Source organism: Chamaea fasciata, unplaced genomic scaffold (assembly GCF_029207755.1).
Source record: "Chamaea fasciata isolate MVZ Bird 193981 ecotype frontalis unplaced genomic scaffold, bChaFas1.0.hap1 SCAF_1, whole genome shotgun sequence".
Classification (NCBI taxonomy): Eukaryota; Metazoa; Chordata; class Aves; order Passeriformes; family Sylviidae; genus Chamaea; species Chamaea fasciata.
Window position 1 is genome coordinate 127815274 of NW_027094086.1, and position 19311 is coordinate 127834584.

Genomic DNA, 19311 nt, shown 5'->3' on the forward strand with positions numbered 1-19311 from the left:
CTAATTTTTTTTTAATTGAAAGAAGCTGTAAAGCATAATTATAACCTAAAGTTTCCCCCCACGTGTCTGGAAACTGGCCAAAAGCTATTGGTTTCCATGAGATGTAACTCCTATGAACAACAGAAGTTGAATTTTGAACAGGGATAGCTAATACTTTCTACCATGTCTTGAAAAGATAGACTTTTTCTATGTGTCTACCTCTTCACTTTAAAATTTGTTACCTTTGGGGCCAGAAGGGCACACTAATTTACATGGACAAACAAACCTACTAGACAGGCCACCTGAAATCAGTTAGCTCAAAGGTAAATCAAAGACATATTTGGTGCCTCTCCCATTTCCTCTCATGTTCTAAGCCATTAACAGCAGATTCAGTTGCAATGGTTCCATCATATGCAATGTTTAACATCCTGAAATTCCCCTCTGTCAAGAGAGCATGATCATGGAAGATGCTGACACACCTGACTCTATCCTGGTATTTTCTCATTGAAGAAGAATAGCAGGATACAAGAGCTAAATGGTGCTATGAGACCAAACCAGTTCTTCAGTCTTTTTTTCACCATTTTCCTGTTATTTGACTGGTTGAGAATCCTCCACTTAGAAGATATCTCAGGAGAAAGTCAAGAACTGTGGAGCTCCGCTCATTTATTAATTCCATGTTTGTCTTTGAATCTTTTCCACTTTAATATTACACCAAATGTATTTCCACTGCACACACTTATTTTAATCGAATCTATTCTTTCAGTTCACTGTTCAGAAAGCAATTAATTGGCAACAGAAAAGAATATACATATGGATTGCCAGAAATATTTTGTTCAGAAGCAGGTGGTATACATGCCGTAAAATTTTAGCAGTGTTCCCTAAGAATCAATTCCACTGTCTAGTGTTTATGATTCATTGTGTAAGCAGAGAGGAAAAAGCCAACAGATGACCCTCCCATGCTAAAATACGGATGGAACTTATAAGGGAAAAAACAATAACCAGACATTCAGCTTACAATCAGGTAAAATATAACAAAGCCTCCCCCATCTGCAATGCTGTTCCTTCATACTGTATTAATTTGATCTACCTACAAAATTTACATCTAAAACATCCAAACACTACCACCCTGACTGTATGTAGCATGAATTACACTCACTAGCAAGAGAACCTCAGGTTTACCAACAAAAGTAACTGTACATAAATCTACCCTGAAAAAGTAGGAAGGCCACAGACACAGCCCCAAGCAAACTCATCCTAAAAATTTAATGGGAATCTACAAACCGTTCCTGAGTTGCTTCACTGCATCTCTTAGAAAGACTCCAGCACAGTTATCTCCAGGGTATGTAATAATGTGTACAAATCAGATGTTTTCATTCAAGAACTAAAATAACTTGTTACTAGAATATGCGGAGTGTAAGAATATAGAAAGCTTTTGGATACCTCTTTGTCCATCAAGTGTACAAGCTGAAACTCTTCTGTCATTTGATAGTAAGGAAGGAAGGAATATCTAAAGGTAGTCAGGATTTTAACAAATGGCCAAAGTAAATACACTTCAGGGTATTTCTGCTTCTGCTTGACTAGCATTTCAGCATGTTTCTAAAGCAAGAGAGGTCACATTACATATCCTGTTTACCTGCATGCTGTACTTCATAACTAGGTTTCATACACATCATTCAATTTATAATTCAGAATATGAGTTCTAGTTGACAGCTGTTGTTTCGAAGAGAAGAAAGAAGGACAAGGACCCTGCAACATTTTGTTCTGACCTTCAAATGATTTCTGGAGGCAGTTTATATAGCATTTATCTATTTAGTTATCTTAAATAGTACACTTAAAATCCTGACCTCAGAAAATGTTGGCTTTTGTCAACACTGGCTCTGTTCTTTTGGGTGGTTTCATGGTAATAGAAAGCCTACCAGACATAAAGCAAAAGTCAAAGAATATCCCCACACTACATCAGCTATCACCATCTGCTTGCAGCATGTCAGTGTAGTACATGGTTCAGTCCTCTCAAAAGGGCAGAATAGACAGGGCTCCTGAAATACTACATCAATCAGCTCGTCCTTAACACTGCAGGTACCACATCAGAGCATTTATGCCACTTAAAGTCACACAGACAGACAACAAACTTAAGTGCTGGTCACTGTCCAGCTGGCAAAGGTAACAGAGGGTCTACACAAAGAAAGTCATCAGTAGCAGAATGGAAATAGGAGGAATAGAATGAAAACAAAAACAAGGTTTAAAACAAGAGCTTCTTAGAGTTTGTTCATTTGTACCCTGTGTTAAGCCGGATCTCCAGAGTCAAGATCAAAAGTGCCTAGACATGTTCTCACCAGAAATGTCTTAACTTCATAATTCATTCCCTGCACAAGAAGTTCATTGACTTTAGCTACAGAATGTAAGCAAACAGATGGCTTATGCTGCCAGGAATGTGCTGAAGACTTAAAGAAATATAAACCCAGAGGATTCAGAAGTTTCACTGGACCCAAGGGAAAGGGTAGGAAAAAAGAGAGAAAGGAAGTAGTAGACAAGACCACTTACAGATACCACACCTTCTGAAATAAGAGTACAAAAGAATAACACAGACATCCTTTGATTTACATCTGATTCATCAAATAGAAAACATTTCTTGCTCAAGAGTATCTGTTACAAAGGTCAGTATGCAAAAGATGTGCAGCTGAAGGATACCTGCTGACATTAAGCAGGTATGAGCCCGTACTGCTCAACCAGTAAAAGATGTAATGAGAAATTGGGGGAGGGAGGGGAGTCTTTAAAAAAGAAAATACAAAGCTTTGCCTTTTTGTCTTGAAACAGAAGACGCAAAAAACCCCAAACATTGCAAGACAAATTAGCTCAGGAGTGTAAGGATAAAGACAAGACAAACACTATTGGACTATGGCCCTGAACAAATTTAAAGCAACTTCCACAGCAGTACCGAGTGCTAAAGGTTTTTAAAAAAAGCAAGATGTAGGTAAATAAAATGTTAAGAAAATTTAATCTGAAGTTCCTAATTACTTCTTATAATCAAGCTTGAAATCAGAATGTGATGGACAGCTTTTATAGTACTATAAAGTTTTCCTTTTTTCCTATAACGTTTTACTTTACCTAGTTGACCAAGGGAAGCCAGTTGATGAATTCTTTTTGGATTTCAGAAAAGCTTTCAATACTGTCTTTCAGAGGATCCTTCTGGAGAAAATGTCCAGCATTAAGCTGGAAAAACATATCATGCAATGCGTGAGCAGTTGGCTCAGGGACCGAGCACAAAGGGTGACAGTGAATGGGGTGACATCAGACTGGTGACCTGTCACTAGTGGGATTCCGCAGGCTCCGTCCTTGGCCCTGTGCTCTTCAACATCTTTATTAAAGACTTGGACACAAGACTTGAAAGGATACTAAGCAAGTTTGCAGATGATACAAAACTGGGAGTAGCTGTTGACCCCTCAAAGGCAGGGAGGCCCTGCAGAAAGACCTCAACAAATTACACAACATGGCAATCACCAACTGTATGAAATTTAACAAGGAAAAGTGTCGGATTCTCCACCTGGGGTGGGGCAACCCTGGATGTACAGACAGACTGGGGAATGAGAGGCTGAAAAGCAGTGCCACAGAAAGGCACCTGGGGGTCCTGGTTGACAGAAAGTTAAATATGAGCCAGCATTTTAATCCCTGGCAGCCAGGAGGGCCACCCGTGTCCTGGGGGCATCAGGCACAGCATGGCCAGCCGGGCAAGGGAGGGGATTGTCCTGCTCTGCTCTGCTCTGGGGCGGCCTCACCTTGAATATTGTGTGCAGCTTTGGGTGCCACAATATAAAAAAGACATTAAACTGTTGGAGAATGTCCAAAGGAAGGCTACGAAGATGGTTAAGGGCCTTGAGGGGAAGCCATGTGAGGAGTGCCTGAAGTCACTTGGTCTGCTCAGCCTGGAGGAGAGTGAGGGGGGAGACCTCACTGCAGTTACTTCCTCATGAGGGGAAAAAAAGGGGAGATACTGATCTCTTCTCCGGGTGACCAGTGCCAGAACTGGAGGGAATGGCCTGAACTTGTCAGGGGAGGTTTAGGTTGGATATTTGACAAGGATTCTTCACCCACAGGGTGGCTGGGCTCTGGAACAGGCTCCCCAGGGAAGTGGTCACAGCACCATGGCTTATAGAGTTCAAGAAGTGTTTGGACAACGCCCTCAGGCACACAGTGCAACTCTGTGCAGGACCAGGAGTTGGACTTGATCTTTGAGGCTCTCTTCCAACTCAGTATATCTGTGATACTATTATTTTACACAAAACAAGATTCCATTTCTTCTACCAGCCAGCACTGTCAGCCCCCTAGGAGGGCCAGGAGCCCCTGCCCACTGGATCACAAAGCCAGCAGAAGGAATATGCACAAACAAAATGCACCCTCTTCCGCCAAACAGCTGTGCCTGCAACACACTGGCCAGCAACAAAGTAGAGCTTTTTAAAATCAGATCTTGACAGCTAATGAATGTGCTCATGGCTGTGACAAGTTGAATGTCACCTAAAAGTATGATGCTCAATTATTTTGCTCCCTTCTTTGTTTTAAAAGTTCCTCAATGCTCCTAAAAAGGAACTTTAGCGCAATAGCAATGACCTGCAAGTATAGAATTTGACTGCTGCTTATGCTACTTTAAGTGAAAAGCATATTATAACAAAGCACGACTCATTATCTTCACACAGTACGCATATTTTGCTATCAACAAGATTACATTGATAAGAGGCCTACAAAGGAATACTTGAAACAATAATCTGAGAAAGCAGCTGTCCTAGAAGCCACAAAGTGCACTGGGAATCTAAATTCATTAGCTGTCACTTCTCCACCAGTGTCCTGGATCTGATCGGGAAGCAGCTTAACTCATGTCTCCCCTCACATTTCCCACTGCATGTTTCAGGCATAATGAGCATATTCCCCTTGTTTTAATTTCCAGGGAAAAGGAGAGCAGATCCTGCTTTTACCCTCACCCTCTAAACCAGCCCATTCAAGAAACAATGGATCTGAAATCTGGTCCCTGTAGTCTGACGATATTCAGATTCCTGGCTCCCGCAGGGAGCTCTCTCTGTCAGCTACACTTTGCTTGGGAACCTTTCTCCCCTTCCTTTTGAAGCTGGACCTGCTTCACCCAAGGTTGCCTGGGACAGAAGTAAAACAAATCAGAACAAGTCTGAGCCTGATTCCTAGAAGTTGGCAACGCATTCTGTCTCTTTGTGCCGTTTTGTTTTTTAAAAGCTTCAGTCATTTTATTTTAGGAAAAAAAAAAAAAAGAAGCACAAATCCACCACACACATGGGCTAGGGAGAAGAGATCAATATTCCCATTTTCTTACTCACAGGTCACTGAAGTTCAATGACTCATGCAGTATCAGAGAAGCTCCTATGTCTTGCATTATTGAAGTAGAACCACTGTGCAGCCAGCATAAACACTGGGAGCCCTCTCACTGGACTTTTACACTTTGATGCTGGAAGATGTGCATCTGACAGCACTAAGGCTATGCAGAACTCGAGCTGAGGTCTCCTGCTTCTCAGATGAATGCTTGAATAAGCACAAATACACACCAAACATATTTCAAAAAGAACATGCTGTAACTTCAGCTTTTGGTTTTGAATCAAGTGGACAGATGTGTTTGAGGTATGGTGCTTTGAATCAGACACTTCAGCTCCAGAGCCTACCAAGAATTCAAGCTTATTGCTGGTCTCTGCTTTTTCCAGTCGGTCATTTTAGACAAATATGCTCTAAACAGATTTTGTAAACTAAATTTCAGAGATGCTTAATTCTACTTCTTGGTTCACTCTTTCCTATTTTTTAAGAACACAATACATGAGTTGAAAACTACTACTTGTTCTTTACTGGGTCTCACCTTTGAGTTGCTCAGTGGTAAAGTAGAAGTATATTTTCATAAGAGCTGGTATATCCAACTGAAGTTTATATTCAACTGGAGTCAGTATTTAGACCTAATGAAAGCTCTTTTTGCATCTTTTTATAAGAGTGTTGACATAACTTAGTAAATTAGTGGGTTAGTAAAAGAAAACAGTTCCAACCAAAAAAAATCCTCTCCACAAGTTTGCCTCCTAATGAAGGGTGCATTGGTATGTGTATTTAATAGCCATCTTTTAAAGATAATATTGGCTGTTTTCTTCTACAATAGCTTTTCTAATGTTTTTGTAAATTGAATCTTCTCTAGTCCTGCCCTTCTGCAAGACCTTTGGATGAAATAATTCAGAAGAGATCAGGTAGGCAAGTTCCCATTGAAAAATAAAATGGCAAAGAAATAGCCATAAAGTTCCATTCTGTCACTCTCAAAAAACCCTGAAGTTTCATACTAACTGAAATAAGGACAAAAATTAATCTCATGGATTTTAAATTGTTGCTCTCCCTTATTCACCCAGGAGTACAAAAACCATGAGCTTAGATCTTGAACAACCACAGTATACTCCTGGTCCAGACAGATCTCAGCAAAAAGAGATTTTAAATGATACAGTCTAAAAGCAAGAATCTTTTTTTGTTTGCTTTGTTTTAATCCAGGAAAGGTCTGTGACTTTGGATCATTTTAAGGAACCTTCCTCAACTGAACTGAAAAAACCCCATATATTGCACATGACAGTTTCATGCTCAAAACCCTCATCTTTAATCTAGGGGTAACTGAAAGACAAAAACAAAAACCACAAAAAACCCCACAACAAACCAAAGTACCAAAACAAATGAGTCTCACCACTGACAACTCAATACTCCCAATTGCGAGATTTTCCTACAGTTTGTACTTCTATTTTTATAGACAAAATACCAAATCCATATCCACCTAATCCATGTTACCCTAACTTCACCTAGACACCCTGCCAAAAACAAGAAGGAAATAAAGAGACTGTATTCATCTGCTGAATGGATTTGAAGTCCCACATTTATCCCAACTGCTGGGAAGAGGAAAGAGAGAGAAACACATTGTACCAATATTATGGGTTAAATCAACTTAAGCTTTTGAATGATTTTCTGTCCATTAAAATTTTTGCCCTATACAGTTTTTACAGCAAATAACCGTGTGTAAATTGAAGAAAGAATATACAGAATTAAGGCTGGGATTATATCCTGTAGTATAGATGGGTAACTACAACTGAATGGATAAATCCCTTATATCCTTTAATTTATTTGTCCTGACAGAAATCTATTCAACTAGTATACGAAGAAAGAGCAGCTAAAGAAAAACACATCTTTATGGACAAGGTGACAAGACACCATTCATTTTATAAGGAAAGGTCTTACACTCATGTTATTATTTCACATTGAGGCCTATGATATGACTGATTTGTACCACTTGTAAAACACAGAAGAAAACCTTCTTGAGTTTGTTAATTAAAAATAAACAAGACGATGTATCTTTGGAAAAGTAATTTTTCTTCTTCCACTGAAAAAAAAAAAAAAAAAGAACAAAAAGATTTATTTACCAGAGATAGCAAGGGGTGTGTGCAAAATCAGTTCAACCTAGCATTTCCTTCCGAGAAAATTAACACTGATTAACATCTGTAGAAGTCTGAATGACTCCAACCAGACAGGCAGTGATTGCATGTACTAATGACTAGGGCTCTCTTTGCAAGGAGTGATCATCTAACTATGCTGTAAATTGCTAAAAGAGGGACTTCAACCTGAATTTATCACTTGCCAGAACACGAACTTATGCTCCTGTAACATGTTTTTCACCTCCTGTTTTTCAGTTAGCTCTACCTGTGAGTCCACTACATATAGACAAATCAGACTTGGCCTAAAAATATGTTCTCATACCCTGAACTATTTTCTTTGCATCATAAAGCAAAGAAACTTTTAATTCTAAAAGTGATTTAACGACCATCATGTTCTGGGAAACAAAGTTTACAAGCAGCATTTGAAAATCCATACTTTTATACTATATTTTGCTGTTTTTACTCTGTTTCACAATAAGCAGTAGGTATTTTCCTTTCATATATTTCAACTTTAAATTGCTTTAAGAATGCTATATAGGCCAATAGACTATGGCACTGCTACTCGAAAGTGAAATTCTACATATGGGAGCAAAACTGTCAGAAGCCAGGTGACAAAAGTGATCAACCTACCACAAGAAAGCTTAAAGAATACAATCTCAACTATGTAAATGCATCATTGTAGACCAGTCATGTCCAAATAACATCTTCATCTTTTCTAATAAAAAATTTCTAGCAAAAAAAAAGGATTTTATTACTTAAGCATTCTGCTTAAGTAAGCATATTCAGCTTCCATCAGTATTTCCAAAAATTAAAATCAGTAGGACCAAACCTCTGAGGAGCACTTTGGAGACCTGGATTGTAGAAAGTGACTATTATACATCAAGTCTGAAGGCAGTTAATATGAAAAACAGGAGTGCAACTCCAACCAATATTTTCTTAGAGGGCTGGCAGCAAACTGCCAGATGCATGTGTGACCTCAAAACAACCTTTTGCCAGATGCCTCTTTAACCTCTTACAATTACATCAACTTCTAAAAAGACTGCTACATTTTACCATTTTCTTCCTTTGGTTATGCAAATTAAGAAGATGTACTTAATAAACAGAATGGAAGTGTTTGGTTCTGTTCATTTTTGTCTCTTAAAGCCCCAAACTAAAGCTGCTTGATACAGCAGCACATAATTCTTTCTAGCCAGCATTAAAACAAGTTAAACAAGAAGTTTTCATCTTCTTTCTTTTCTCCTCTCTTGAGTTCATGGTCAAAACCAGGTGACTTTTAAAGATAGTTGGAATTTAAGGGGCCAAGACAACATACAGCCAAAACAAACAATAAATCACTTTTGATACTATTTACCATTTTTAAGTAAATAACCTTTTCTTTCATAAGAAGTATCCTATGCATCTTATGTTACAATCAACAGAAGTCAACACAACCATTCACAACATTCAGATTTAAAACTGGCCAGTATGCTAATATTTCGAGAAGGGCATTTTCTGCAAATTTAAAAATAATAAATTCATAGCAGGAAAGCATCATGAGTATGTTCCAGGGGCTCAAGCCCTAGAAAGCAAAAGGAAGAGAAATTAGTGGAATAAAAAGTAAGTAGGTCATGTATACTAAAGTGCTAAATATACTAACATCTGATTTGTGGCTGAGAGAACTGTTTTTAAAATCTAGAGGTGTACAAATAAATGAAGAAATAAATGCACATTCATTTGTCAACAAAAACATTCTTTGATAATGCATTAAAGAGAAAAATTCCTTCTGCTATATAGAATCCAAGAGGGAAAAAAAAGCATTTCCTTTAAGAAATATACCTCCTTATACAGCAAAACAATGCATTTCAGTTGTTCTGTAACCCAGATCCTTTAATCTGCATAAGAGATGCTGACTGAGTTCACTCAACCAAATCACTACTGGCTTTCAGAATACAATCAACACATGCTTTTCAACAGTATTAATATAGCATGAAGCTTGTGCTCCTAATTATTCATGTTTTTTGCATTCTGTTTTTTCCCCCTGCTGTAAAATATGCAAATTTACTTCTTTGTGTTATTTAGGTCCCACATGGGCCTCAACAGATCTGTTTGGAACGAATTACAAGCCAACATCTAGATACATGCTGTCAACATTTCAAGCTTCATTGTTTTCATTAGGTTGGAATGTCATTATAGATTTGATATTAGGCTTTAAAAAGCTTTTTATAAATCTCTTGAAAACCTACAGTCTAATCAAATGGTGCACTGATAATTACTACTACTGCACTTCTGTGTGTGAAAGGGGGAGAGCAAAGCCCTCCAAGCCCTGAATCCGAGGGAAATCCCCATCTAGCGGCACCACTGAAAACCGCAGGTTGTTTTTGTGCAAAATTAGTCCCAAAGAGGATTAGTTTGACTTCATCACTGAATGAAGGGGAGACATCACCTCCTTATGCAACTAAGGATCGGTAAGAGGAGAGCACCCTTTCTTCTGAATGCCTCCTCCTCCCTTTTCAATCAACTGTGGCTGCAAAATTCAATGCCCAGATGAGCTACCATGTATAAAAAGTATAAAAACCATAAAGCAGCACTTTAGGAAAGAGGTTACTTTAAATACTGTAACTTCTTAGTTAGAGTGGCACTTAGAGTGGCACAGGCTGATATGTATAAAATATTCTTTAGATAAAAATACTACTAGATATCCCCAAATCTCAGATTACTATAAAGTTAGTATTAAATATTTTAACCTCGAAACCCATAAAAAACCAGTAGCTTGGTTATTCAAAAACTATAAGGTCAGAAATAACTACACAAGCACTTCCTGTTATGTAAAAAAATAGGTAATCTAAGTCCATTGATGCAGAAAATGAAAGGACATTGAGACACTGCTTTTTTCTAACTGGCACAATGCCTTGTACATTTCTTTAATGTAATAGTATATTTTAAAATACTGCAGCAGCCTAACCTTCCTTATTAGCACCACTAAAAGCTCCTTAAATATTAATGAAAAAGCAATGTAGATATTTTCAGGGACTTACTACACATTACTACTAACTCCCAAAAAACAAACAGAAGCAATAACACCAAGATTTTACAAATCTCTTGCTGCATTTAATCTTTGAGGTGTGTATGCAGAGGGAAGAAAGCAGAAAAGTATTTGATTTGCAGTAATGAACTAGTATGGGGGTAGTCCTTTGTTTCAGGAGCATCAGTATATTAAATTGCCCTTTCATAACAGATTCACTTCAGAAAATTTATACATATATACATTTCTCTCAGAGGGAAACATTTAAGGAGTTCTTAAAAATACATGTAGAGATCTGTTCTACTAAGATCAATATGGAAACAGTAAGGATCCTATTGTAAGGCCTTTTTACATGTTGGACAACAGTGAGGGTGTCCCTTAATTCAAACGTGCACTTTATCCAAAGTACCCCGAGAAACTATCTGCATGCAGAGTAAATTCATGGCAAAGCAGAAACTGCAATTTGGAGAGGAACAAGTATATGTAAAATTGTTCTTTGGAAAAACAGTCCAGATTTTCAGAACTAGAGGCTGACTTGGGTTGATTATCTTACTTTTTTTTGTATCTTCAGTACAGAAGATGTCCCATTTGTTAAGGATGTTCTTCTACAATATAACTGCAGTTGACAAAGGGAACGCTTTCATCTGGACGTAAATCATACTTTTCACAGTTTCACAGATGAGTGAGGATACTCCTGCCTACAGATGAGGATGATCCCATAAGAAGGAATTATAATACTGATTTAACTCAACAATATAGACCCTGAATACAGCAGAGGAAGGTTCAAGTACCTCATTTGAAATAAGCCGAAGTTCAAATGCCTTGCTGAGATTAACGTAAAAGAGTAAGTCATACCTACCCACCAAAATTTTAAGATGAGAATATCTGCTATCAGCCACCATTGTTTATCAGACTCCCTGTGTATTCTTTTTGCAGTCCATTATGTTCCTGACTTTATCACAGCAGGTTGTAATGATGACATCAACAACATCCTACTTCTCACAAAAAGTTCCCAAATTTTCTATCTGTCAACAGGTATTAGTACCAGTACTTTTCTGTATTTTTAATAAGGAAGAAATAATTGCCTTATACTGTATTTCATCTCACAAGATGAAAAACAGTAGTTCCCACCACCTTTTCTGTGATGTTTTAGATGCTGGTGCAAGCCTGAACACATTTGCTCTGTAGAGTTTCTTCTCTTAAGACATCATCGTTGAAACAGAAGGGACACTGGTTAATTGAAAAAATCCAAGATTTATTTAAATACCACAGATCCTTCTATTTATTTGGAAGAGATTTCAAAACACTTAATTTCTTATGTCTATGACTATTTTCTATTGAGAAGGAAATTTGATAGGCAAATCCAATAGTGATAAATATTAACAAAGAAGCATTAATCCAAAATTTGCTCATAAATTCTAGATGGCCTTCCTAGATGGATCTAGGAAAGCACAGGAGGAAGAATGGAGGTTCACAGTGCAGAAGTGTATCTTCAGTACAAAATTCCTGCCAAACTTTATTTTCATGGCCACAGCCTCCCTGTGGCTGCGACACTCACTCTACTCTGATGAGAATCCTGTGCCTATTCACTTTTCCTTAGGTACTTACTCGTTGAAAAGCTTTATAACAAAATTGCTGAATCTCAGAAAACAACCCTCAGGTGACACTTTAGTGCTCCCTATAAGTACCAACGCTCCCTACCACTTGTTAAGAGGTCTGCTCCTGAGGCTGACAGCAGAGCTCTGAAATGACAGCCATTTGCCAGTATTGAAAACCCATGTTAATTTACATCTAAAAAAAATAATAGAGAAAGCAGTTCTAAATTCAGGAAAGAAGGAGAAGTTAAATATGTTTCGAAATCAGTTTTCTCGGCACCTGCAACTGAGCTGCTTCTCCACACCATTTACTCCATACCAATACACAACATAAAAATATCCCTGAGAGAAAACCAAACAAAACCCAACAACTCTTAAATCCATGGAACAGATTTTCCTTTAAATCACAAGTTAAAAATAAACAAAACCTTGAGCTCAGGGATGGTCAAAGGATCAGATCAAGAGTTCCTCAGAGAACTGTGCTACCTCCAGACACAATGAGAGACAACACAACCCTCCTGGTTGTCCAGCCCTGAGCACACCACCAGGCTCAGCAGCCCCTTGCCTCACCAGGGATTTGGCTCTGTGCCCATGGCCAGCACAGACACGGTGCAGCTGCAGCACTTCCATCAGGGCCACGCAAAGAGCTGTGGGAGAAGTCTCATTTCTTCATCCTTGCCCAAAGCACCCTGCAGGGATGCCTGGGAACCTGGGTGACCACAACTCTCTGACCTGACTTCCTGGCCTGGACTCAGATGTGCCTAATCCCTGCAGACACATCCAGCAGTCACAGTCTCGGCTGGCCCTGGTCACTGTCCCCAGAGCTGTGCTGTCCCTGTTCAGGGAGTGTGGGACTGCCCTCCCTGCTCCTCAGCAAGGTCTCTGCCTGAGCCCCTGCACTCTTGGCACCCTCAGCTGCAGGTTCACCTGATGAAGCCACCAGCATTTGCTGCTCCCTCACTCTGGTTTACTGCAATTTTGTCTGGAAAAGTAAACAAGACCCTGCACATCAGGCTCTTAAACTAAACCTGAAAACAAAATTAACTTATCTTGGTCCTTTTTGAGAGAGGATGTACAGAACAATATTCTAATTGATTGTAGATATTGATATGATTTTTTAATGATGAGGGTGATGAGACACTAGAATAGGCTGCCCAGAAAAGTCATGTTCAAATTCAGGCTGCCTTTGTCAGAGCTCTGCCAAAGTCAGAGCTTTGAACAAGATTCACTGAAAGATGTTCATGCCCATGGAGGCAGGTTGGACTAAATGATCTGACTGCCAAGCCAAACCGTTCTGTGATTCCATGATCTTTCAGTTGCTTGAAGCAAAACCACTCACCACCCACCCCAGTTGCACCATCAGCACCATGGGGATTTTCCAGAGTTTCTGACAGTCTTGCCAAACACACATGGGAAGCAGCATTGCTGTCTCCATTTTTCAATTCCTGATTTCAGACTGAGATTAGGACTACAAGACACTTGGATCTTTGAGACTGATGGGAGATTTTTAGCTGTGTGCCAAACCAAAATGCTAGCATGAAACCTGTATTTTTCCCTATGGCTAGCAACAGTAGGAATGAATGGTAGGTTGGAATTTATTTTATATTATGAAAGCCACAAAACATGAGAAACTCCTAAAGAACTACTACTCTCCAAGATGCCCAAGCTAACTGAAAACTACTTGTTTTCTTAAATCTGGCTTTCAGAATGTTAACACTAGAAACAATTTGTGATGATCAGGAAAGCCCCTGAAACATTTTTTTTTTCATATTTCTGCATTTGATTCACTCAATCAAAACCAACTGCATGTGTTATGCCTATTTCATAAGCCTCTTTTCCCTTTTCAGAGTAATAGTTCTGCTTGCTACAGAACAAGCATTATTTTTACAGCTTCCTGAAGAGATGAGATGACCAGTATCCAGAAAATGAGTGAACTGGTAGTTAGACATAAAAATCTTTTAGTCTCTGGTAGGAAATGATATCTTATATTTATTTTGTAGAGAGGGAATTACAAGTTATTTCTGCTTGACTCCCACACACGCAATATTTACCCCAAAAGCTAAAATAAGAGAATTTCTTTCAGCTGCTAGGCTGCAAAGTTGATTTTCTTGATTCTGCTGTTTTTATGAGTCACTTTTCTATTCACACATTGAATTCCCAAATGCATTGATACTTTACAAGGAAAGGTAGATTTCAAATATAAAAATTTATAACAGGACTTGGAGAAGTTACAAAAAGAAAAGAAAAAAATCATCCTCAGGATTTGACAGGGCAATAGCTGTGATGGAGCTTTCTCAGTAAAGCACTGAAATTTCTTCTCAAATATCTCACCCTTTTCAAATATCAACCAATACAAAAAGATTCCTCCCATGTCCGCAGGATATTGGTGAACTTTGTTCATGCTCTGAATGAAAGAATGGGTTTAAGAACCAACTTAAAATGTAAGAAATTAAATTTCACACTCTCTGAGAGTGTTCACTGCCTACAGTAGTATTCACTAATAGTCCTAGAAATCTTCTACTGAGATGTGTTAAAGATATTTACTATTGAATTTCCAGAATATTTTACACCAGTTTAGAAAAGCTTCAGAACATTTCATTTGAGTAACAAAATAATAACTAACAGATTGGTTACGTGTTGGGGTTTGGGCTTTTTTTTTTTCCACTGCCACTATTCCTAGACAAAAGCACCCCTTCCAGATAAATATCTACTTAAGTCCTGGCCCATAATTTTGCAACTACATTTGTCTTGCAAGGCAGTGATATGCTTCACTGATAAGGCTGATGGCAGCTCTTCTGCCCAGTGCCAGTGTCCATTTCATGCCACACAGCTAAATTAACTTCTGAGCAAAATAATAATAATAAATTTAAAAAAGAGAAGACTCAAATAAAATTGATCATTCTTAAGTTTATATTTAACAGATTAATTTTTTGTGAATTTATGTGAACAAAGTTTAAATAGTCACTGACAGCATTTCAGGGAAAAGGAATGAAGCCAAATTGAATGCAAAATCAGGACCAGCACCTGTGGAACATAGCAACATTTGGGTGCAGAATTCTTCCTAGTACAGAAACTGAAATGCTAAATGGTCTCCAGACTTTTTGGGGATGATGATGTCTCCTTTGACCCTTCCACAGCGCAAATGCTGGAGTGACTTCATGTAGCCATCAAGACTGCTGCAGGTGAACAAAATCTAGTGGAAGGCAGCTGTTAATTATGACAACACAGACACAGATGTGAAACAGATTTTTTTAATGGAGAACTTTTGCCAAAGACCTAAGATTTCAGAAAGGGTTCCAACATTAGACTTCTAGAGGCTTCTGTGACTTGAAAATGCTCAAGAAGAAGTAACACTTAAACAGAGAAACACAGTAAGATTCCTGGTAAGAACGAGTCAGTAAATCAGAGCAGGAGAAGCTGAATATTGATGATAACAGATTCACAAGGAGGAAAACAAATTGTCAAAAGAGAAAAAAATAAAAGGATCAGTTTCAGCATAACAGCAGTAATTTTGTTCTCTTCTGCAAACTTAAGCCAACCTGCAAAACTGTGAAAGAGCTTGATCATAGCTCCAAATTTAGCCAATTCACAGGTGTGTATATTTCAGATTAGTTTTTGAATAACAAGAAGACTTTGAAAACCCTAAACTGCTTAATTTTTATCAAACTAAGAGTCACGTTCTGAGACAGAGAATCTACATTCACCATGACCAGAAATACATAGGCACTTGTTGGCTTCTAATATAAAGAGTCTGGGGGAAAAATGAAAAGGAAGGAACCTGAATAAAGCCAGTCCTTTAAAACTGCAGTAAGATACTCCCTTCCTACAACTCCAGTCATAAAGCTAGAAGCCTAAACTTTGACCTTTCCTGTTTTGTAAGGGTGTAACTTCTCCCCACTCAGAGCATGAAAGGAAAACAAGAAACTACATTTTCAGTGCACCTGAATGTGAGTTCAAACCTATGTAAATAAAACTTCAGCTATTTAGTCCAAATGAGCAGACTAGGAAAATTAACTTTGTCAGGAGAAGTAAGAATACTGAACAGTTTTTATCATGGCTTCTCTTAACATTTCATTTAGTCTAAGCATCTCAAAGAAACTTCAAGATCAAAATTTCAAAGATGAAAGAATCACTTTATACAGAAGCACCACTTACCCACAATAACAAATCCATCTGCTTCTCTCTCTGGAGCTGTAACCTTCTTTGAATCTTGGCTTTTTCGAAAGAAGCTGAACATAGTCTCTTTGTGTTCTTTTATCTAAATGAAAACAAAACATGTTAAATAAACATATGATAATAGAACTTACAGTAAGTTCACATAACAGACCATAGGTATGTAGGAAGGCCACATACCTAATCTTTATTACCCAATTTGAAATATCAGGCATTTGTGTGTCAGACATTACCTTCAACAGGCAAGAGGAGAGTGAAGTACAAAGGGCTTTTATCCAAAGTTATGAATGGAGTGGAATCATAAAAAACCAAAACAACAACAAAAACCCCAACGACAAAACTTCAACTTTCTCAATGAAATTTAAAGATGAAAACTCCTTTCAGCATTTATCCAGCATGTTTTCATATTTTTCTTCTACTTTGTATTGTTATTAGACAAGCCTTCTCGCCAAAGACAATGGTAACTATTTTCAGTTTCCCAGTTTGCAATCTTAAAGACAAAGACAGCTTAACAGTTGAGTATATTTGATTAACAGTTACCAATAATTTCCTTAAAAGAAAAAGCAGCAAAATCATCTGTAGCAAACTTTTGCAACAATAATTCATTGAAAGAATATTCCAAGATAGCTAAGAACTCCATTGCTAGAATGAAACAAGGAAACAATTGAGATAAAAACATGGGACTGCAAAAGAAAATGCTCAGTATCCCCTCTCTCAGGACTGGAAGATTACATGGAAGCAATTCTGAATAGCTTAAATAGGACAAAGCCATACTAAAAACCCATGAAGGGACCCATGAGGGTCCCTCTAAGGCTGAATTTAGACCCCTGGACATCAACCTATCGAGCAGCCTGTGGTCTAGCTGAAACACGTTCTATCCTGGACACAAAGAGGAAGGTTTAAATAAAGGCATGCAAAGATGTCCTCTACTAAAATACTCATATAAAATTGGGAAAAGTGGAATAATGTTATTTCAACTTTGAAGCAGAGTTTGAGGAGCAGAATCTTGAATTATTTTGCAGACATCAACATGCTAAGGAGAAGGGACTGACAAACCAATATCAACATCTAATATACACCTCCAACAGAGGAAAGGACTCCAGGGTAAAGAATTAAAGAGGGGTCAAGTTTCAGTAACATTATTTTACATTAAATTTAACAAAGAAGAATCTTTAGAATGTGGGAAAGAGTGAAGAGTGCTACTGTGAAATGTACAGATTAAAAAAAATAAAATAAGAAATAAATTAAAATCCTAGATTAAATATTTGCTGGAATTCTTGATTCCCCACCCAAATATTCATGACACAATAAAAAAGACTCTTTTTTTTTGCCCTAGCCAGGGACCTGTGGCAACTCAGTACTGACTATTCACATAAACTGCCTAAAATTCTGCTGTTATAAGCGATCACACACTCCAGAAATTCCTGTATGAAGTGCAAGCACTGCCTTAGAATAGTGTATAAATAGATCATGGCAAAAGCAGCAACTATTCAAACTGTGGCCTGATACCTGAGACTTGAAGACTGAATACCCCACAGCCTGGCCAGCTACTGCTTGCTAATGCTGACACAGTGCAACTTCTAGCCACCAAATAAACTACATTAATGTGCACAAGAACAGAACAAACCATTCTGTGATTCAATCCCAGGAATACAGTTATTTTTAAAAAATGTTAGTTAACAGCACTTTATTCCTTTTTGCTTGTTTTCTTACCTTAGCAAGAGAAATACTGATATTTCCAGTTCCATGGAGATTACACAGTAGAAACTCCTAATTATCTCATTTATTCCTTACCTCCCCCCACACCCAGGCTCAACACATGGCGCCAGCAGCATATTCCTTTTTCAGCCCTCAGGGAGTAAGTCTTCTCCTGCTACCAATTAGGGTTGTCAGTCCCATAGCTCAAGTGGTAAAAACCTGTGCTGTAATGCTCAAGAGTCAGGTTTCTGCTCCAATGATGTATGAAGGAGAGGCAGTTGTGGAACAGTTTAAAATGCAATTTTACCTTCATCCTAAGTGTGCAACAACAAGAAGCAAAATCAACTTGATGTGCAAAATCTGAAAGATAGCTTTGGTAAGGGCTCAGATTCCAGTCAGTCACTTGAGGTGCCAGAGCTGCAGTTGCTCCAATCACACTTTTTTTTTCTTTTGATCTGCTTTATTGTACAGTTTTCAGCTCTATCACATAATGTCCCCCTTTCCCTTCCTTCTTGCACAAAGAAAAGCATCTTAATCAGTATATACATGGCACAAAAGGCTTGTACAGGGAACCATGCACTTTTAGTCTTTTAAATCCTGCATACTTAACATACCTAAACTTCACTGCTTAGAAGACAATAGGCATTTAAATTCAGAGTAAATTAGCAATCAGGACAATTTGATCTAGCTAAATTAATGTTACAAGCACTTTCACATACTAGATTTTTTTACTTTTGTTGACAGTATCCCATATTTTTCTAAAACCCACAGAAATCAACTTATCCACATACATAAGTGTTGATCTTTATTTTGGAATTTTCAATTTTGGAAGTAGCTTAATTCCACTGCCAGCAGTATTTCTCTAACAGAAAACAAAACAAAAAAAAAAAAAAAAAAAAAAAAAACAAAATCAAAACCCACATATAGGTTTGCTTGAAGCAGAAAACCAAACAAAATTAACAAAAGTACATCCTAAGGTCAGGCCTCAAGTCCTTATGGTGTTAAAATCACCAGCCCAGCCCTAAGAAAATAGTACCTGCCACATTTTGTGACTGTAGGGAGGTGGTATAAAAAATACATACTAAAAAAACCTAACATGTTCAGTGTTCCCTTCTCCAGGAACCTCTTAGAAACAAAAGTTGTGCTAGTAGATCTTTGTAAGGTATGCAGAAAGAAGAGTTTAACAACTTGTACTTTCAGCATTTCTGTAGCTTTGTTGAACACACTATTAAGTATAAAATAAAAAACAAAGGGTCACTAAAAACAGAGGGGGGCACAGAAACAAAAAATAGAGCTATATACAGTATAGCATGGATAAGGGAAAGACTGTAGACAGGCAATGCATTTGTGATGCTCTTTTAAGAATCCTATCAACTGTGCTACTTCAAAAGTAAACATAAATCTCCCCAGC

General features: G+C 38.0%; 1 protein-coding gene across 4 annotated transcripts in view; it reads right to left on the reverse strand.

Moving 5' to 3' along the window:
• The window catches only part of UMAD1 (UBAP1-MVB12-associated (UMA) domain containing 1), a 78896-nt gene that overhangs the window by 55578 nt on the left and 4007 nt on the right, over positions 1-19311 (reverse strand). For 3 of the 4 annotated variants that reach the window (XM_066196908.1, XM_066196891.1, XM_066196917.1), the window contains one exon: positions 16185-16287. In XM_066196908.1, the coding sequence (XP_066053005.1) occupies positions 16185-16266 (82 nt within the window). In that variant the 5' untranslated portion in view covers positions 16267-16287. Of the gene's footprint in view, positions 1-16184; positions 16288-17915; positions 18024-19311 lie in introns of those variants that run through there. The other variant, XM_066196900.1, reaches the window with a different exon arrangement.